An 18,213-nucleotide genomic window follows, 5' to 3' on the forward strand; every position below is an offset into this window, starting at 1 on the left:
CCAGCACTGTTTATAAACTTAGATTTCAGCCTAAACCACAAATTTAAAGCAACTACACACCAGACCGTGAGTCCCCAGTCTCTACTTGCAAAAAAAAATTCCAGACATGAGATCCCTTTTTGACATCCAGACCTTAATACTGAACCATTTCTGAATTCATGCCTAGTCCTTCTGATCTGAGTATCTGGGTGCCTGCTGGGAAGAACAGTTCCTGCCCCAGTTACCTGCAGACCTTGGGGGCAAATGCACTCACTCAACTGAGGAATCAATTAACGGCCTAGATCAGGAGCTGATTGTAGCCAGTTCAAACAAACAGGCTTACCCTGCAAAGCATGTACATAAATGCAAGAGCAAGGTTTTTTTGGAAAACATATTCTGGTGTTTCATACCAATTCCACACTTAATATCTCCTCCAAATTTATCTTTATCATAATTGTTTATAAAGATAACGTAATGAATTTTTTTCCACTAAGCCCTATATAGTTATTCAGTTTATCCCAATGCGCAAAAAGTTTTATTATTTTCTGTGTTCCGTCATGTGGGACTCCCCTGGTGGCCCAGTGTTTAGGACCTCGCCTTCCAACTTGGGGAATGCGGTTTTGATCTCTAGTGGGGGAGCTAAGGTCAGACATGCCTCTGGCCAAAAAGCCAAAGCATAAGACAGAAACAATATTGTAACAAATTCAATAGAGACGGTACAATTGGTCCACATCAACAAGTCTTTTAAAAAAAGATTGGGAAGTAAAATGTAAGGAGGTTCTGCCTGTGTGCCTGTCAACTGCCTGTCACCTTGCTTCTCACCTGACAGCTGAATACCTGGCTGCCAATATTTGCTAAGGAAGGAAGGACCTCTGTCTTTCATTTACACTTTCAGCCAGTCAGGTCAGTCCCCAGTCCTGTCTAACTCTTTTCTACCCCTGGACTGCAGCACACCAGGCTTCCCTGTCCATCATCAATTCCTGAAGCTTGCTCAAATTCATGTCCATCAAGTCAGTGATGCCATCCAACCATCTCATCCTCTGCCATCCCCTTCTCCTCCTGCTTTCATCCTCCTCCTTTCAATATTTCCCAGCTTCAGAGTCTTTTCTAATGAGTTAGTTCTTCGCATCAGGTGGCCAAAGTATTGGCGTTTCAGCTTCATCAGTCCTTCCAATGAATTTTCAGGACTGATTTCGTTTAGGATGGACTGGTTGGACCTCCTTGCAGTCCAAGGGACTCTCAGGAGTCTTCTCCAACACCACAGTTCAAAAGCATCAATTCTCCACGCTCAGCTTTCTTTAGTGTGAATTTATTTATAACATGGTATTTCACTTCTCAGTGGGACAGGAAAGCCAAAGGTTCTGTTTACACTGCACCAGTAAGAGATGCCTGTGGGGCTGGCTGGTTTCAATCACACAAGTGTTTAGCTTAGACCCAGAGCTGCAGAATACTCTGAACTGATTCAGCACCAAAAACAGAAAGTTTGTCGATTTGGGGCAGATGACTCCACATGCCTTGGGACTCATGACTGCATTTCAGGCCAGAAGGAAACCAGCAGCTCTGTGTGGGAAGTCCAGCACTTTGCAGACAAGGTTTCTCCTCCCTTGTTTTTTCTCCCTTTCTTTCTTTTCTGTAATTGAAATATAGTTGATTTACAAAATTATATTAGTCTCAGGTGTACAGCACAGTGATTCAGCATTTTATAGATTTTACTTCATTAAAAGTTATTATAATAAATGTATATTATACAACATAGTATATACAGAAGGACTATACAAAAAAGATTTTAATGACCTGGATAACCACGATGGTGTGATCACTCACCTAGAGCCAGACATCCTGGAATGTGAAGTCAAGCGGGCCTTAGAAAGTATCACTACGAACAAAGCTAGTGGAGGTGATGGAATTCCAGTTGAGCTATTTCAAATCCTAAAAGATGATGCTGTGAAAGTGCTGCACCCAATATGCCAGCAAATTTGGAAAACTCAGCAGTGGCCACAGGACTGGAAAAGGTCAGTTTTCATTCCAGTCCCAAAGAAAGGCAATGCCAAAGAATGCTCAAACTACTGCCCAATTGCACTCATCTCACACACTAGCAAAGTAATGCTCAAAATTCTCCAAGCCAGGCTGCAACAGGACATGAACCATGAACTTCCACAGTCAGCTCCTGGTCTTGTTTTTGCTGACTGTCTAGAGCTTCTCCATCTTCGGCTGCAAAGAATATAATCAATCTGATTTCAGTATTGACCATATGTCAATATCCATATGTCAGTGATGTCCATATGTAGAGTCTCCTCTTGTGTTGTTGGAGGATGTTTGCTATGACCAGTGTGTTCTCTTGGCAAAAGTCTGTTAGCCTTTGCCCTGCTTCATTTTGTACTCCAAGACCAAATTTGCCTGTTGCTCCAGGTATCTCTTGACTTCCTACTTTTGCATTCTAGGCCCCTGTAATAAAAAGGACATCTTTTTTGGGGTGTTAGTTCTAGAAGGTCTTATGGGTCTTCATAGAACTGTTCAACTTCAGCTTCTTCAGCATTAATGTTTGGGGCATAGACTTGGATTATTGTGCTATTGAATGGTTTGCCTTGGAAACGAACAGAGATCATTCTGTCGTTTTTGAGATTGCATCCACGTACTGCCTTTCGGACTTTTCTGTTGACTACGATGGCTACTCCATTTCTTCAAAGGGATTCTTGCCCACAGTAGTGGAAGGGGATGACAGAGGATGAGATAGTTGGATGGCGTGACTGACTCGATGGACATGAGTTTGGGATAAGTTTGGGAATCTTTGTTCGGGAGTTGGTAATGGACAGGGAAGGCTGGCTTCCTGCAGTCCATGGGGTCACAAAGAGCTGGACATGACTGAGCGACTGAAATGAACTGAATCCCATACAGTAGTTTGTCCCTCCTCACTCCCCTCTCCCACTGGTAACCACTAGATTTCTACTTCTGCGAGTCTGTTTCTGTCTTGCTGGATACATCCTTTATTTTTTCTTTTTAAAAATATGGACCATTTTTAAAGTCTTTATTGAATTTGTTACAATATTGCTTTTGTTTTATGTGTGGGTTTTTTGGCCCTGAGGCATGTGGGGATCTTAGCTCACCTGCACCTCCTGCATCGGAAAGTGAAGTCCTACCACTAGACCTCCAGGGAGTTCCCGCATTTGTTTTATTTTTCAAGATTCTACATCAACACGTGGGGACTAAACATGCTACTAAAAATCCAAGTGGGCTAAGGAAGAAACCAAAGCGGAAATCAGGAAACACCCTGAGACAATTGCAAATGGACACACAACTTAAAAAATCTAAAATCTATGGAAGTCAGCAAAAGCAATTCACAGAGGGAAGTTTATAGTGATACAGGCTGAACTCAAGAAACAAGGAGCATCTCAAACAGACAACATAACCTATGACGCCCTGCTCTCTCTTGCCTTTCTGGGATGTATGCAAGGGACCACTAGCCCCTCTCTCACACAAGCCGTCTGAGGTGAGCTGAGGAGTCCTGCACCTCTCCATCTTCCCCTCTGGATAGAGCCCTGGTGGCGGGTGGCTACACTGGTCAGATCCAGGCCTGAACCCCATGGCCCCACTGGTCATGGGTTGTGGGCTGGCTGTGTCCCTTCTCCCACTTATCCAGGAGGGAAGCCAGTAGGGCACACCTTTAAAGAATGGCATAGCCATAGGGTGTGACCCAAACAACACGGTCCAAGATGACGGAAGTTTCCAGTGAACCCTGAGCTTCAGCATACACTCATTGTAATGCATTACCATCTAAATGACACACCCACAGGTGCCAACACAGTTCTGGAGCCAACCATCAGAGGCCAAACAGTGGGCAGCAGCCCAGTTCCTGGAAATCCCCACCCCTTCCTGAAATAGCTGGAATAACCCTATCACTCATTAGCCTATGAAATTACCCAGCCCATAAACACTAATCACCCTACCTTCTGAGATGGCCCATACTTTGTCTGTGGAGTGTGTTTCTCTCTAAATCCACTAATCTAATCCACTTCTTACCTATCACTTTGTCTCTCATTGAATTCTTTCTGCAATGAGACATCAAGAAACTGAGCTTCATTAAGTCCTGAGACCACGTGTGATCTCAGTTAAAAGACAGTGGGTTCAAGTCCCAATCAGAGTTACGTGGTTTTACTACCACCCATGGGCCTTCCCAGGTGGCACTAGTGATAAAGACCAGCCTGCCAATGCAGGAGACATAAGAGGCTCGAGTTGGATCCCTGGGTCAGGAAGATCCCTGGGTCAGGAAGATCCCTCCCTGGGGGAGGGCATGGCAACCCACTCTAACATTCCTGGCTGGAGAATTCCATGGACAGAGGAGCCTGGTGGGCCAGTGCCATGGGATTGTAAAGAGTCGGACACGACTGCAGTGACTTAGCACACACGCACACCACCCATGAGCCCTCAGTGCAAACTGAGTGAGGCCCAACCTCCTTTGCAGTGAAACGGGTGACTGCCTCAGCAGGGATCCCGCCGGTGTCCTGGGAACAAGGCCGTGAGGAGCAGGGCTGTGGTGGGGGTGGGGCTCTGCTGGGGGTGGGGCTGTTCTGGGGGCCATGTGTCCTTTTTAAAATAAAAAAAAATTATTTATTTTAATCGGAGGCTAATTACTTTACAATATTGTATTGGTTTTGCCATACATCAACATGAATCTGCCACAGGTATACACGTGTTCCCCATCCTGAACCTCCCTCCCACCCTCCCTCCCCGTACCATCCCTCTGGGTCGTCCCAGTGCACCAGCCCCAAGCATCCTGTATCATGCATCAAACCTGGACTGGCGATTCGTTTCACATATGATATTATACATGTTTCAAAGCCATTCTCCCAAATCATCTCACCCTCTCCCTCTCCCACAGATTCCAAAAGACTGTTCTATACATCTGTGTCTCTTTTGCTGTCTCGCATACAGGGTTATCATTACCATCTTTCTAAATTCCATATACATGTGTTAGTATACTGTATTGGTGTTTTCTTTCTGGCTTACTTCACTCTGTATAATCAGCTCCAGTTTCATCCACCTCATTAGAACTGATTCAAATGTATTCTTTTTGATGGCTGAGTAATACTCCATTGTGTATATGTACCACTGCTTTCTTATCCATTCATCTGCTGTTGGACATCTAGGTTGCTTTCATGTCCTGCCTATTATAAACAGTGCTGCGATGAACATTGGGGTACACATGTCTCTTTCAATTCTGGTTTCCTTGGTGTGTATACCCAGCAGTGGGATTGCTGGGTCATAAGGCAGTTCTATTTCCAGTTTTTTAAGGAATCTCCACACTGTTCTCCATAGTGGCTGTACTAGTTTGCATTCCCACCAACAGTGTAAGAGGGTTCCCTTTTCTCCACACCCTCACCAGCATTTATTGCTTGTAGACTTTTGGATCGCAGCCATTCTGACGGGTGTGAAATGGTACCTCATTGTGGTTTTGATTTGCATTTCTCTGATAATGAGTGATGTTGAGCATCTTTTCATGTGTTTGTTAGCCATCTGCCTGTCTTCTTTGGAGAAATGTCTGTTTAGTTCTTTGGCCCATTGTTTGATTGGGTCATTTATTTTTCTGGAATTGAGCTGCAGGACTTGCTTGTATATTTTTGAGGTTAGTTGTTTTTCAGTTGCTTAATTTGCTATTATTTTCTCCCATTCAGAAGGCTGTCTTTTCACCTTGCTTATAGTTTCCTTTGTTGTGCAGAAGCTTTTAATTTTAATTAGATCCCATTTGTTTAATTTTGCTTTTATTTCCAATATTCTGGGAGGTGGGTCATAGAGGATCCTGCTGTGATTTATGTCGAAGAGTGTTTTGCCTATGTTCTCCTCTAGGAGTTTTATAGTTTTGGGTCTTAAGTTTAGATCTTTAATCCATTTTGAGTTTATTTTTGTGTATGGTGTTAGAAAGTGTTCTAGTTTCATTCTTTTACAAGTGGTTGGCCAGTTTTCCCAGCACCACTTGTTAAAGAGATTGTCTTTTCTCCATTGTATATTCTTGCCTCCTTTGTCAAAGATAAGGTGTCCATAGGTGCATGGATTTATCTCTGGGCTTTCTATTTTGTTCCATTGATCTATATTTCTGTCTTTGTGCCAGTACCATACTGTCTTGATGACTGTGGCTTTGTAGTAGAGCCTGAAGTCAGGCAGGTTTGTTCCTCCAGTTCCTTTCTTCTTTCTCAAGATTGCTTTGGCTATCCGAGGTTTTCTGTATTTCCATACAAATTGTAAAATTATTTGTTCTAGCTCGGTGAAAAATACCGTTGGTAGCTTGATAGGGATTGCATTGAATCTATAGATTGCTTTGGGTAGTATACTCATTTTCACTATATTGATTTTTCCAGTCCATGAACATGGTATATTTCTCAATCTATTAGTGTCCTCTTTGATTTCTTTCACCAGTGTTTTATAGTTTTCTATATATAAGTCTTTAGTTTCTTTAGGTATATATATTCCTGAGTATTTTATTCTTTTTGTTGCAATGGCGAATGGAATTGTTTCCTTAATTTCTCTTTTTATTTTCTCATTATTAGTGTATAGGAATGCAAGGGATTTCTGTGTGTTGATTTCGATGTTCTTCCAGGTTGCACACTGCTCCTCACCTGGCCCACCCGGCCCCTACCTCTCAAACAGATGCCACTGCAGGTGGAAGCGCTTTCCTTCAGCCCCTGCAGGTGTCCCCTGCAGGTTCCAGCCAGTCCCCACAACACAGCACTGGGTGACAGCTCTCCTTTGCTTGGGGGCCTTTGCTCAGGGGCCAACAGAGGAAGAAAGGCAGTTGGTGTCCACAAGTGCAAGTTCAGGCTCAGAGATCTCTCTGTGGGCAGCACCCCATGCTGAGGGGGTGTGTGTGCAGGTGTGTATTTGTGTGCAAGTGTGTGGGCTTCCATGATGGCACAGTGGTAAAGAATCTGCCTGCCAATGTAGGAGACACAAGAGACGTGGGTTTGATCCCTGGGTCAAGAAGGTCCCCTGCAGGAGGAAACGCCAACTCACTGCAGTATTCCCACCTGGAAAATTCCATGGACAGAGGAGCGCAGCGGGCTATAGTCCATGGGGTCACAAAGAACCAGACACAACTGAGCGACTGAGCATGCATGCACACATGTATGTGTGCAGGGGTGTGTGTGTGTGCGTGTGGGTATGTGTGAGCTATGCAGGTTGTAATTTCCAAAACTAAAGCGGACTTTTTCCTTCTTGGCACATTCTTTTAGATGAAAAAATTTTACAGAAGCATAAAAATGAAATCATATTTAGCTACAGTTCCAGTGGATTGCCTCTGAAAAAAAAGAAGAAAAAATTACCTTCCATGAAATTAGGGCTCTTCTAAGAAACTCCAAGATCCACAGCAGTATAGATACCAGCTAAAGACAAACTTGGCCGATGGTCAAATGGCTGGAATGGTCACAGGGCTCACTGCGGTCCAGAGCGTGCTGGTCAGGGGAAGTTTCCACCCTGGTGCCCTCCTCAGAGCAAACCCCTAGCTCCTTGCTCAGTGTCTTTTCCCTGGTTTCTCAGAGTCTGTGAGCTCCTCGATAGCAGAGGCCATTTCTTATTAATCTCAGCATCCAGTGCCCAGACTGGATGCCGTAGATGCCTCAAACTTGTCTAAGAGCATCTGAGACAGGTCCTGGGTTGGTGGGAACACAGATGGTCCTGACTCAGTGCTTTGACCTTCCTGAGATTCAAACTCTTCTCACTCTGCTCCTTCACATCTCCAGTGACCTCCAATCAGAGCCTGATGCGAAGAGCCGAATCGTTAGAAAAGACCCTGATGCTGGGAAAGATGGAGGGCAGGAGGAGAAGGGGACGGCAGAGGATGAGATGGTTGGATGGCATCGCCAACTCAATGGACATGAATTTGCACAAACTCCAGGAGATGGTGAAGGACATGGATGCCTGACGTGCTGTGGCCCATGGGTCACAAAGAGTCAGATACTGTTGAGTGACTGAATAGCACTAAGGCCTCCCAGCCTCCTTGGAGACTCAGGCTCCAAGTGGACTTGGGAGAGGGCCATATTCGGAGCAACCCTCAACCCCCTTCTGAGCTGAAGCCTCCTGGGAGCTCCGATGTGGGGGTGCATCTGGGGGCCTTGGTGGTGTGGCCCTGGTGTGAGCCCTCACCCCTGCCTGGAATCCCCAGGCAGGAGATGGGACTTCCCACTCGTTTGCAGTGAGGGTGGCACTTAATACCTGTCAGATCTCCTCACAAGGGAGAGGCGGCCATGTAAGGGCTTGGGTCTACCAGCTTCCATGAGAGTGTTGGCCATTATTCTTAATTACTGGTATAAATGACCAATTCATTACTAGTATGAAGACTGTGATCCTCCTTGTAGTTGTACCATGATGGGGAATCCAAGGTAGTAGTAGCGTTTTGTTTTTGGAAAATTCAAAGATACAGATTATTTTTTTGTTTTGGTCACACCTTGTGGCTTGTGGGATCTTAGTTCCCTGCCCAAGGTGGAACCCAGGCCCTTGGCAGTGAAAGTGTGATGTCCTAACCACTGGACTGCCAGGGAATTTCCAAGGATGTTGTTGTTTAGTTGCTAAGTCGTGCCTGACTGCGACCCCATGGACTGCAGTCCACCAGGCTCCTCTGTCCATGGGATTTCCCAGGTCTTAACACTGGGATTTCCCAGTGTTCTTAAGAACACTGGAGTGGGTTGCCATGCCCTTCCCCAGGGGATCTTCCTGACCCAGGGACTGAACCTAGGTCTCCTGCACTGGCGGGCAAATTTTTTACCACTGAGCCACCAGGGAAGCTCCATTCTCAAGGATATAGATTCTTAATGAAGACACATCTTCAAAGATGCTCTGGTCGCCTCCTGAGAGGGTGGCCACTGTGGACACAAGGGTCTGTACTCCTTGCTTAACCCCCAGCTCTTCCCCCAGCTCTTCATCTCGGCAGGAGAATCAAGGTCACAGCTAATATCTGCAAGCCCAGGCTTGCTGCTACTACCCTGGACAGGCTGCTGTTGGCTCCTGAACCATGGCCGCTGTTGGACTCAGAGCCCTTCCTTACACTGACTGCCCTCTCCGCCTAAGACTGCATCTCCCCTTTAGACCCCCAGCCTGTGACTCCAGGCAGGGGAAGGGCAGATGGCTGATGGCTCTGATAACTTCCTGGAGGCCCCATTTCCTGGGAGGCCTTTTGTAAATCCCTCCCTGCTTCCAGTTTGGGTCAGTGCCCCATTGCCCTAAGACACGAACCCTCTCCCCGCAACACACCCCACTCCCAGTCCTTGAGAGCAGAGCCCCACCCAGGCACAGAGCAGACGCTCAGCAAACACTCAGGCAACAGAACCAAACCTGTGAGATATGCTTTTGGCAAACATGGAGGCTGCCCCGCAGACGGCAGGTGCCCTGGCGCGAGGCTCTCCGCTGCTCCCGCCGGTGTCTGCTGCGTCTGCACCAGAGGAGCCTGGCTCGGACGGGAGGGCTTTGTGATCTACCCTCCCACTGCACAAAAGTGGCCTGGGGAATGCCTCCTCGATTTTCTACTCCGCCTTCCCTATCTCTCTAGGAGGAAGCAGTGACCCCAGAGGGTCTTCGAGGGCATCTTTGCCACAGAGAAGCAGGCCAAGGCCCAGAGAGCAGGCAGACGTCCAGGGTTGTTGGGTGTTAGTGCACTCTGGGGGCCCCTCTTCGGGTGCAGCTGTAGAATTTCAGCGAAGGTGGGGCTACGTAGCAAGTGTGTGTGTGTTAGTCACTCAGTCGAGTCCGACTCCTTTGCAACCGCATGGACTGTAGCCCACCAGGCTCCTCTGTCCATGGAATTTTCTGGAGTGGGTTGCCATTTCCTTCTCCAGGAGATCTTCCCGACCCAAGGATCAAACTCACTGGGGCCCAAAACCCCTACATAAAGGTTTGGGGTGCTGGAGGGAGCTGGGGAGCTGGGTGGGCAGGGTCAGCGGTGCCCCCTGAAAGCTTCTGGAAACCTGGGCATATACCTGATGGGCAGAAGCTGATGAAAGGAAAGGTTGGGTGTTAACACTGTGCCTTAGCCTGGGATCCCCCACGCTCTGCCCCGCCTCCCTCAGTGGTCCCTGGGAGCAGTCTTGGGTCAGCTCGGGCCAGCGTGCGCCCCTCCCCAGCACAGGCGCATCACTCCAGGGCCCAGGAGTGTGTGTGTCCCGGTGAACTCAGCCAGGCAGAGAGGGTACAGCGGGTAGTGACGGCTGTGAGGATATCAGACAGAAGTCCCCCACCCCCGCCCCCATTCCCCTTCAGAGGTGCAGAGCTTTCCCCTGGCTCGGGTCCAGCCGTCACCCGGCCGCAGCAATGGTGGATGGACCAAGCGGCCCTCCGTGTGACACCCGCCCCTCACCTTCAGCCTTAACCCAACAGGCAAACTGTGCCAAGGCAGGGCCCCGGGCCTCCTTTTCCACGGAAGCTCCAAGGACAGGGAACATCCCTGCCTCCCCCTGTGGCAGGGGCAGCCTCCTCTGGCAAAATCCGCAAGGACGCCGCTGGGGTCGAGCGGGATTTTCTGCCGCCTCCCTCCCTGACCACCTCCCACCACCAGGAAGGCCCTCTGTCTCCGCATGGGAGTGGAGCCTGCGCGCCACCCAGGGGACGGCTTGGATAACTGCACCGACCTCTCGGTTTCCCACCTGTATCTGGCTCCTTAATTATCTCCCCTTAAAAGGCGTCTTGGGCTTCCCTGGTGGCTCAGTTGGTAGAGAATCTGCCTGCAGCGCTGGAGACTCGGGGTCGATCACGGGTTGGGAAGATCCCCTGGAGAAGGGAACGGCAACCCACTCCAATATTCTTGCCTGGGAAATCCCACGGACAGAGGAGCCTGGCAGGCTATAGTCCATGAGGCTGCAAGAGTGGGACACAGCTGAGTGACTAGACCACCACCACCGCAAAAGGCGTCTTAACACTGAAAAGAGAAATAACTTCACGACCTTAATGGTGGTGGAGTCATTTCCCATGGTTGCTGAAGAAAAGGACCTTAACTCAAGGGGGCCCTGGTGCGTTCCTGCCAAGTTTGATGACACAAGTCTTTAATGGTCCCACTTACAGGGATCACAGGGTCCATCCGGCTGCTGCCACTGCGTCTGCAGGTGCCCAGAGCTGACCTACACCTTGCAATAACTTGCTGTAAGTACTCCTGAACACAGGTACATCTTGCTACAACTCCTCTTAATCCACAGCACCTTGACATAACACCTCCTGACATATCTAAGTCTTGCGTAACTGCGTCTTGACGTGATGCACCCTGATGTTACCCCACTTCCGCATGCTTACACCTTAGCCCAGCTGTGTGTGCGTGTTAGTTACTCAGTCGTGTCTGACTCTCCGCGACACCATGGACTCTAGCCCACCAGGCTCCTCTGTCCATGGGATTTCCCTGGTACGAATACTGGAGTGGGCGGCCATGCCCTCCTCCAGGGGATCTTCCCCACCCAGGAACTGAACCTGTGTCTCCTGCACTGGCAGACGGGTTCTTTACCACTGAGCCACGAGGGAAACCATTATTACTGCAGTGGAAATGATGCCACAGACCCAAGTTCTGGGGCCAGCTGTGGCATCTCGGGGCAGCTGCCCGTGAAGCAAGGCTGGGTGGGCTGGGCCTTGGACCCCTCCCACGGGTCGGGGGTGTGGGGTCTCAGTACAGCTGCTACTGTGGCCAGCCCCAGTGGTGAGGGCACAAAAGAGATGAGCTCCAGCCGTTACACTGTAGAAACCACTTTTATTTGGATGTGACTGCTCAGGAAATACTGAACATCCCAGACAGATGATAGGCCGGAAAGTCACAGATGAATGGTGACTTTTAAAGCTATGGGGTGATTAGAAGGTGAGCCATCAAGGCCTGAAGCCGATTTTCTCTCTGGTGATCCCCCCCGCCTTCCTGACCCTCTTTCCCCCAGGAGCAGAAAAAAGTCGATCCAAAACTTTAAGCCCTCGAACCGGCTCAGACAAAGCACTCCCATGTAATAACTTATTGCATTTCAGAACGGCAGCAGGTCCACGCAGCTGGGGGCTGAGCACTGACTCTCCTCAGAGACGGAGCCAGACAGACACCTGGACCCCCAGCTCGGGGCCAGAAGCGTCAGACAGCACAGCTTCCTTTGAAAACGATTCAGTTAGGGATCCAGCATTACGTGTCTCTGTGCCTTTTCTTTGAGAATGCCCTGGAGCACAAATGCCTTTGGACTTCCCGGCCCCCTGGAAGCCCTTCACTGCAGGAGGCTGGCTGGACGGTCCAGGCCCCACCCAGCTGGACCACAGTGGGGAGGAGCCTCGTGAAAGAGCAGGGACCCTGGGATGGGGTCCTTGCCAGCCTCCTTGATATCCTCTGTGTAACCGGAGCCCAGAGGAGAATCCTGGCATGTAATGTCCTTCTTGCTTCCTTGATGGTCTTTTCTGAGGGACAAGGAGTGGGGTTTGGAGGCCTGATCCAGGCGTCCTGCAGCCCTGAAGTTCTCTGAGCAGCCTGACTTACTGAGAATCTGAAAAATGGGTTACAGCCTTCCCTGTCCGACCCCTCCTCCCCTCCCTGGTCTTGGTATATAACAATTTTGCGGTCGGTCCCTTATTTTCCCCACAAATCTGCCCTCAGAGTTCCCTTGGCTCCTAAAAGTGTAGAGGAAAGAGGAAGGGGACATGAATTGGATTCAGGCAGTGTGGGAGTGGGTAGCGGGTTTGTACCACTACTGCAATGAAGAGGCAGGATCCCGGGACAGGAGCAAGGTCTGTGGTTCTTCAGAACTGAAGACATTGACAGCACCATTTTGATTTTAAGAAAATAATAAAGGTTCTCATCAGTCAGCTGCGGGGAAGCTCGTTGCCGGGGCAGATCCCCAAACGGGCACGATGGTGGTAGACCTGGAATTTTCCACATAAGATATTAGCTTTCTAGAAGAGTGAGGGTCATTGTCAGATAATCCCGTGAGACAATTACTTTCCCCGGGCAAAACAAAACAAAATGAAACAGCAACAAAGTCCTCCCCCCACCAGGCTCTTCATATTCATCACAATGAATTAAAATGTCCAAACATCTGCCAGCGCGTGATTTCATCGCTCAGTCTGAAAAGATGGTCTGTGGATGCCGTGATGTCATCGTTGGTGAGCTGTTTACCATCCAGATGGCGAAGGTTGAAAACCAGTTTTGGAAGCTGACACTCCTGGTTTTGAAAGAGCATCTTCCACGTGGCCTGGCCCCCTGCTTCTTCAGTGGTAATAGATGCTGAAGGCATGCAGGATGTAGAGCAGGGTGGTGATGAAGGCAAAGAACTGGAAGAGCCGGGGAGTTACTGCCTTAGAGATGCTGGCAATCACTACCCCCGCAACCCCACACAGGCCCATGGCAGCCTGGATGGCCCTTGTTTTGACCCTGCTTCACCTGAGCCCTGCCTGGCCTGAGGGCAGCAGCCACGGGGCAGCCCCTCCACCCGCCCTGAAGCACTCCACCCCTTGTCCCACGGTGGCTGTGCAGCAGCACTCTCACCTGCAGACCTGGGCCCCTCTACCTGCCATAAAGTGGGCCCGTCTCCATGCCCGCCCTGGGTGCCCTCGCCTCTTTCTGGGCACTCTCCCCTTCCTCCACCTTCAGCCACAGTCTGTGCTCAAATGAGAGTTTCACTCAGAGGTCCAGAACTCGATTCTACGCACCACCTCTTAAATCTTCAGAGGCTCAGAGGCCCCACAAGCTCTCTGGTCAAATTGAACTCCTGAGATTCCCTCACAAGCCCAGTTGATCCCAGGATCCTCATCTTGTCCAGCTACCCAAGCCCAAAACCTGTGCTCCCCCCGACCCCTCCCTCCCCGATGGCCATGTCCAAAGCCATTCCCAAAGATACCCGGCTATACTGTCTAATGATCTCTCAGTCCAGCGGAGGACTCCATCTTCCCTTTGCCCCACCCTGTCCAATCACACTCTGTTTCATTCATTCATTCAACATATCTTGTAAGCATCTGCTATGGGCTTCCTCGGTGGCTCAGTGGTAAAGAATCTGCCTACAACGCAGGAGACGCAAGAGAAGCAGAAGACGCAGGTTCGGGAAGGTCCCCTGGAGGAGGGCATAGCAGCCCACTCCAGTATCCTTGCCTGGAGAATCCCATGGACAGAGGAGCCTGGCGGGCTAGGGCCCATGGGGTCGCAAGAGTCGAACAAGACTGAAGCGACTTAGCATGAGCACGCATGCTTCAGGCATGAATCTGATGGTGAACAAAAATTCAAAAATTCCTATCCTCATGGAACTTGCATCTTAGTGGCACATGCAGAAAAGAGCCAAGATAAACCAGGAGAGAAGTAGGAGCTACTACTCTGAGTGGGGCTGAGTGGCGGCCTCACCGAGAGGTGACAAGTGAGAGAAGAACAGGAGGAGGTGAGGGAGCCGGAAGCCGAGGCCCAGGTGAGAGGGGTCCAGGGCCAGCAAGGAGGCTGTGACAGGGGCCCCTGAGCAGGGCGAGCAGCACCCTGAGTGGTGGGAGGCAGAGAGGTGCTGGGCTGGGGGGCAAGGACGCAGACAGGCAGGAAGGGCGTCCTGGAGGGTCACTGCCTTGGCCTGGTATCTTTCTGACAAGGGCGGCAGCACCCCATATCACACCCCCGCCTGCTGCTGCCCTATCCCTGGGGAACCCGACTGACACAGCACTTTTCTGGCCACAGAGACTGGAGCTGATGGGGTGGGACCCAGCCTGGGCCTTAGATCTTCCTGAGAAGGAGTAAGGAGGGTTAGGAGCACATGTGGGCACACAGACTCACACTGGAGGAACCCACCACCGGTCATGTGAGCCATCTACCACTTGAGGGCGCCATCCCCCAGAGAGAGGGAAGCAGCCACACTCAGGGCCTGGCAAGGGTGTCGGGCAGGCAGGCAGTGAGCCCGAGGCCCAGAAGTCCCGCTCGGGCCACAACTCATCTGGACCACCTTGTCTTGGATTCCATCAGCCAGTATGTAACCCCGTGGAAATAGGGGGACTGAAATAGAAGGACGCAGGAACTTGAGCCGTGAGGAGGAATTGAGGTCCATTCCACCAGAAAAAGGAGCCACTGAAGGATTTCCTTTCATTTTTTAAATAAATTTTTATGTGGACCATTTTGAAAAATCTTTAGTTAATTTGTTACAATACTGCTTCTATTGTTTATGTTCTGGTTTGGGGGCCATGAGGCATGATGGTCTTAGCTCCCTGACCAGGGATTGAACCCAAGCCCCCTGCCTTGGAAGGTGATGTCTTAACCACTGGATTGCCAGGGAAGGCCTAAGGATTTTCAGTAAGAGATGTGCATTTTGGAAACATATTCTGAGGGCAGCGTAGTTGGTGTGAGTGAAGTGTTAGTCCCTCAGCCATGTCCAACTCTTTCGACCCCATGGACTGCCAGGCTCCTCTGTCCTGGAATTCTCCAGGCAAGGATACTGGAGTTGGTAGACATGCCCTTCTCCAGGGGATCTTCCCTACCCAGGGATTGCACCCCGCTCTCCCTGCATTGAAGGCAGATTCTTTACTGTCTGAGCCACCAGGAGGAGAGATGACACCTACACGTGGGCTTGGCACCCTGTGAGCTTGGGCACACCTGACTGCCAACGCATCTGTGTGCACGCACGCGCTCTCACACACGCGCACACACACCCCTCCCTTCCCTCAGGACTCCTTCAGTCTGAGGATGTGGGGTCATCTGTTCCAGAGGAGACAGAATTGAGCCCCTGGCTTTCCCTCCCTGGTGCTGCCTGCCGTGCCCTTGTCCAGCACTCACCGAGGCTGCAGTGTTTATATAGTAGTTCTTCAGGTCCTGGGTCTCTGACACGATGGTGGCGTGCACTTGTAACACGGCGGCACTCATGTACAGGATGCCCGTGGTCCCGTGGTACAGGCTGTCCTGGAAAGGCGCAGCAGGGGCACAGCCACGTCACTCAGGCACGCAAGCGGTAACACCTTCTCCTCTGACTCAGCCTCTGGCCAGAGGAGGCCAAAGAGACAAGCCTGCTCCTGAAACTCCCGCTTTTTGCTTTCTCAGTGTTCCTAGTACAATTTCTATGTTGTGAGCAATAGTGGATTAAATAAATGTCAGTACCAGTATGAGCCAAGATTTATTGAGTGCTTCTTCCCGGTCAAATTATAGGCTAAATCTTTTCCTCATTTATCTCATGGAACTTTGTGAACTATGAGGTTGGTTCTATTTATTGTTAATGCCATTTTGAGGAAATAGAAGTCCAAGGTTAAAGTCAGTGACGAGAGGCTGAGCCAGGATTTGAAACCGGGCCACATTAACTGTTAGGGCGATGAAGGCCTGCTGTTTGCTAGGTGTTTTCCTAACTGTACACACTTGTGTCATTTCATCTTCACAGCTAATTTCATAAGGCAGCTACTATTAACATGCCCACTTTAAAGATGAGAAAACCAAGGCTTAGCTAACACATGGCAGAGTCAGGCTAATCTGACTCTAGATTTCCGTCCATCTTTGAACCTTTGTGCTAAACTCTCAGCAGTGTTCTTTAACATCATAAGAATACCACAGTATTCTGGAAGGAATATCATAATAGGCAAATTGGCATTTTGCAACCCCTAAAGAATATGCATCAGAAGATGAAAGGGGACATTGGAGAAAAGAGTGATGGGGTAAGGTTGTCACCGTGAAAGAAGGACCGCCAGTCACCATGTGTGATGTGACTTGGAGACACTTACGAAGCATCCTTGCCAGAAAGGTTTAACCCATTTCAGTTTAGCCTTTAGATGCTAACTTCTGGCTTACAGAAAATTCAGGGCCTAGAGGAGCAAATCACACCAGGAAAAAGCAAACAAACCAAAATGTGGGACCTTCTACAGCAGTGGTCCCCAGGCTTCTCGGCACCAGGGACCGGTTTTGTGGAAGACAATTTTTTTTCAAGAACCGTGGGTGGACGGTTGGTTTCAGGATAATTCAAGTGCATTATATTTACTGTGCAATTTATCTCTATTATTATTGCATCAGCTCCACCTCAGATCATCAGACATTAGATCCTGGAGGTGGGGGACCCCTGGTCTACAGGACAGCTGACCACCCAGGTTTTTCAGCAAGTCACTGGCAGGGAGAACCATGATAGTGAGAGGGTAACAGACAGGAAGGCCAGGGGTCTCCAAACGGAGGAAACAGGCTGCAAGTGTCAGACAGTTGAAGGCAATGGCACCCACTCCAGTACTCTTGCCTGGAAAATCCCATGGACGGAGGAGCCTGGTGGGCTGAAGTCCATGGGGTCACTAAGAGTCGGACACGACTGAGCGACCTCACTTTCACTTTTCACTTTCATGTCTTGGAGAAGGAAATGGCAACCCACTCCAGTGTTCTTGCCTGGAGAACCCCAGGAACAGGGGAGCCTGGTGGGCTGCCATCTATGGGGTCGCACAGAGTCGGACACGACTGACCTAGCAGCAGCAGTAAGCGGCAGGAGGAAACAGACAAGTGTTAGATTTTTCCCCCTTCTCTATACAAATTTAAAAAGAGGTTTCTCTTAAAATTCTCTGCCACCATGAAGACACCAGGCTCCACCTGAACTTAACTTTTCTCAAACCTGGAGCTAAGCAATGTGTTTTTCTCTTGGAAATGTTTGTCTTACGCTATGCTAATGAGCTATGTATTTATTTACCCTAGACTCTGTCTTCAAGTCAGTTCTGCCTAAGACTCAGAACCGACTTGACAAACCAGAATGTTTTACTCATGCGAGTGTTCTCTTAAGCTATGTTACTGAGACGGTTTTTGCTTGGAAACCTGCCTTTCTTCAAGATTCATGTCAATCATTTTACGGCTTGGGACAACTCACCTTGTGCCAATGTTCCCTCAAAATGCATGTTGTGGGTGAGGGGCCTGGTGCCAGTCTCTGAGTTTTGAGACATCTCCTTTCTCTAATTAACAGCTTGCTGATAGGTATATAACATACCACTTAAAGGCTAGCAGGGGGCACTCTTTCTGCCCTCTTCTGATGTCTACGTCAGAAGCGTTCTTTATCTCTTTTATACTTTAATAAAGCTTTATTACACAAAAGTTCTGAGCGATCAAGCCTGGTCACTGGCCCCGGATTGAGTTCTTCTCCCCCGGAGGCCAAGAATCCCGGTGTCTTTCGTGGTTCGGCAACCAGCTATTGAAAAATAGAGTAAAGGTACTCAAGAATCACCACTACCAAGTGCAAGTGGGCCTGGTGAGGACCCTGATTCAAACAGGCCGACTGCAAAAACATATTTCAGCTATAATGGGAAAGAAAGTGAAGTTGCTCAGCCGTGTCCAACTCTTTGCAACGCCGTGGA

The 18,213-nt window shown here is 49.4% G+C and overlaps 1 protein-coding gene across 4 annotated transcripts in view; it reads right to left on the bottom strand.

The window, feature by feature from the left end:
* Window positions 1-11,663: 11,663 nt before the first annotated feature.
* LOC138435685 (MAL-like protein) overlaps window positions 11,664-18,213 on the bottom strand; it is a 33,817-nt gene continuing 27,267 nt past the window's right edge. For all 4 annotated transcript variants that reach the window (XM_069580615.1, XM_069580616.1, XM_069580617.1 and 1 more), the window contains 2 exons: window positions 15,692-15,814; window positions 11,664-13,227 (listed from right to left, as the gene is read on the bottom strand). In XM_069580615.1, coding sequence (XP_069436716.1) covers window positions 13,165-13,227; window positions 15,692-15,814 — 186 coding nt within the window. In that variant the 3' untranslated portion in view covers window positions 11,664-13,164. The remainder of the gene's footprint in view (window positions 13,228-15,691; window positions 15,815-18,213) is intronic.

The sequence above is a fragment of the Ovis canadensis genome, chromosome 3 (assembly GCF_042477335.2).
Source record: "Ovis canadensis isolate MfBH-ARS-UI-01 breed Bighorn chromosome 3, ARS-UI_OviCan_v2, whole genome shotgun sequence".
In the NCBI taxonomy this organism is placed as follows: Eukaryota; Metazoa; Chordata; class Mammalia; order Artiodactyla; family Bovidae; genus Ovis; species Ovis canadensis.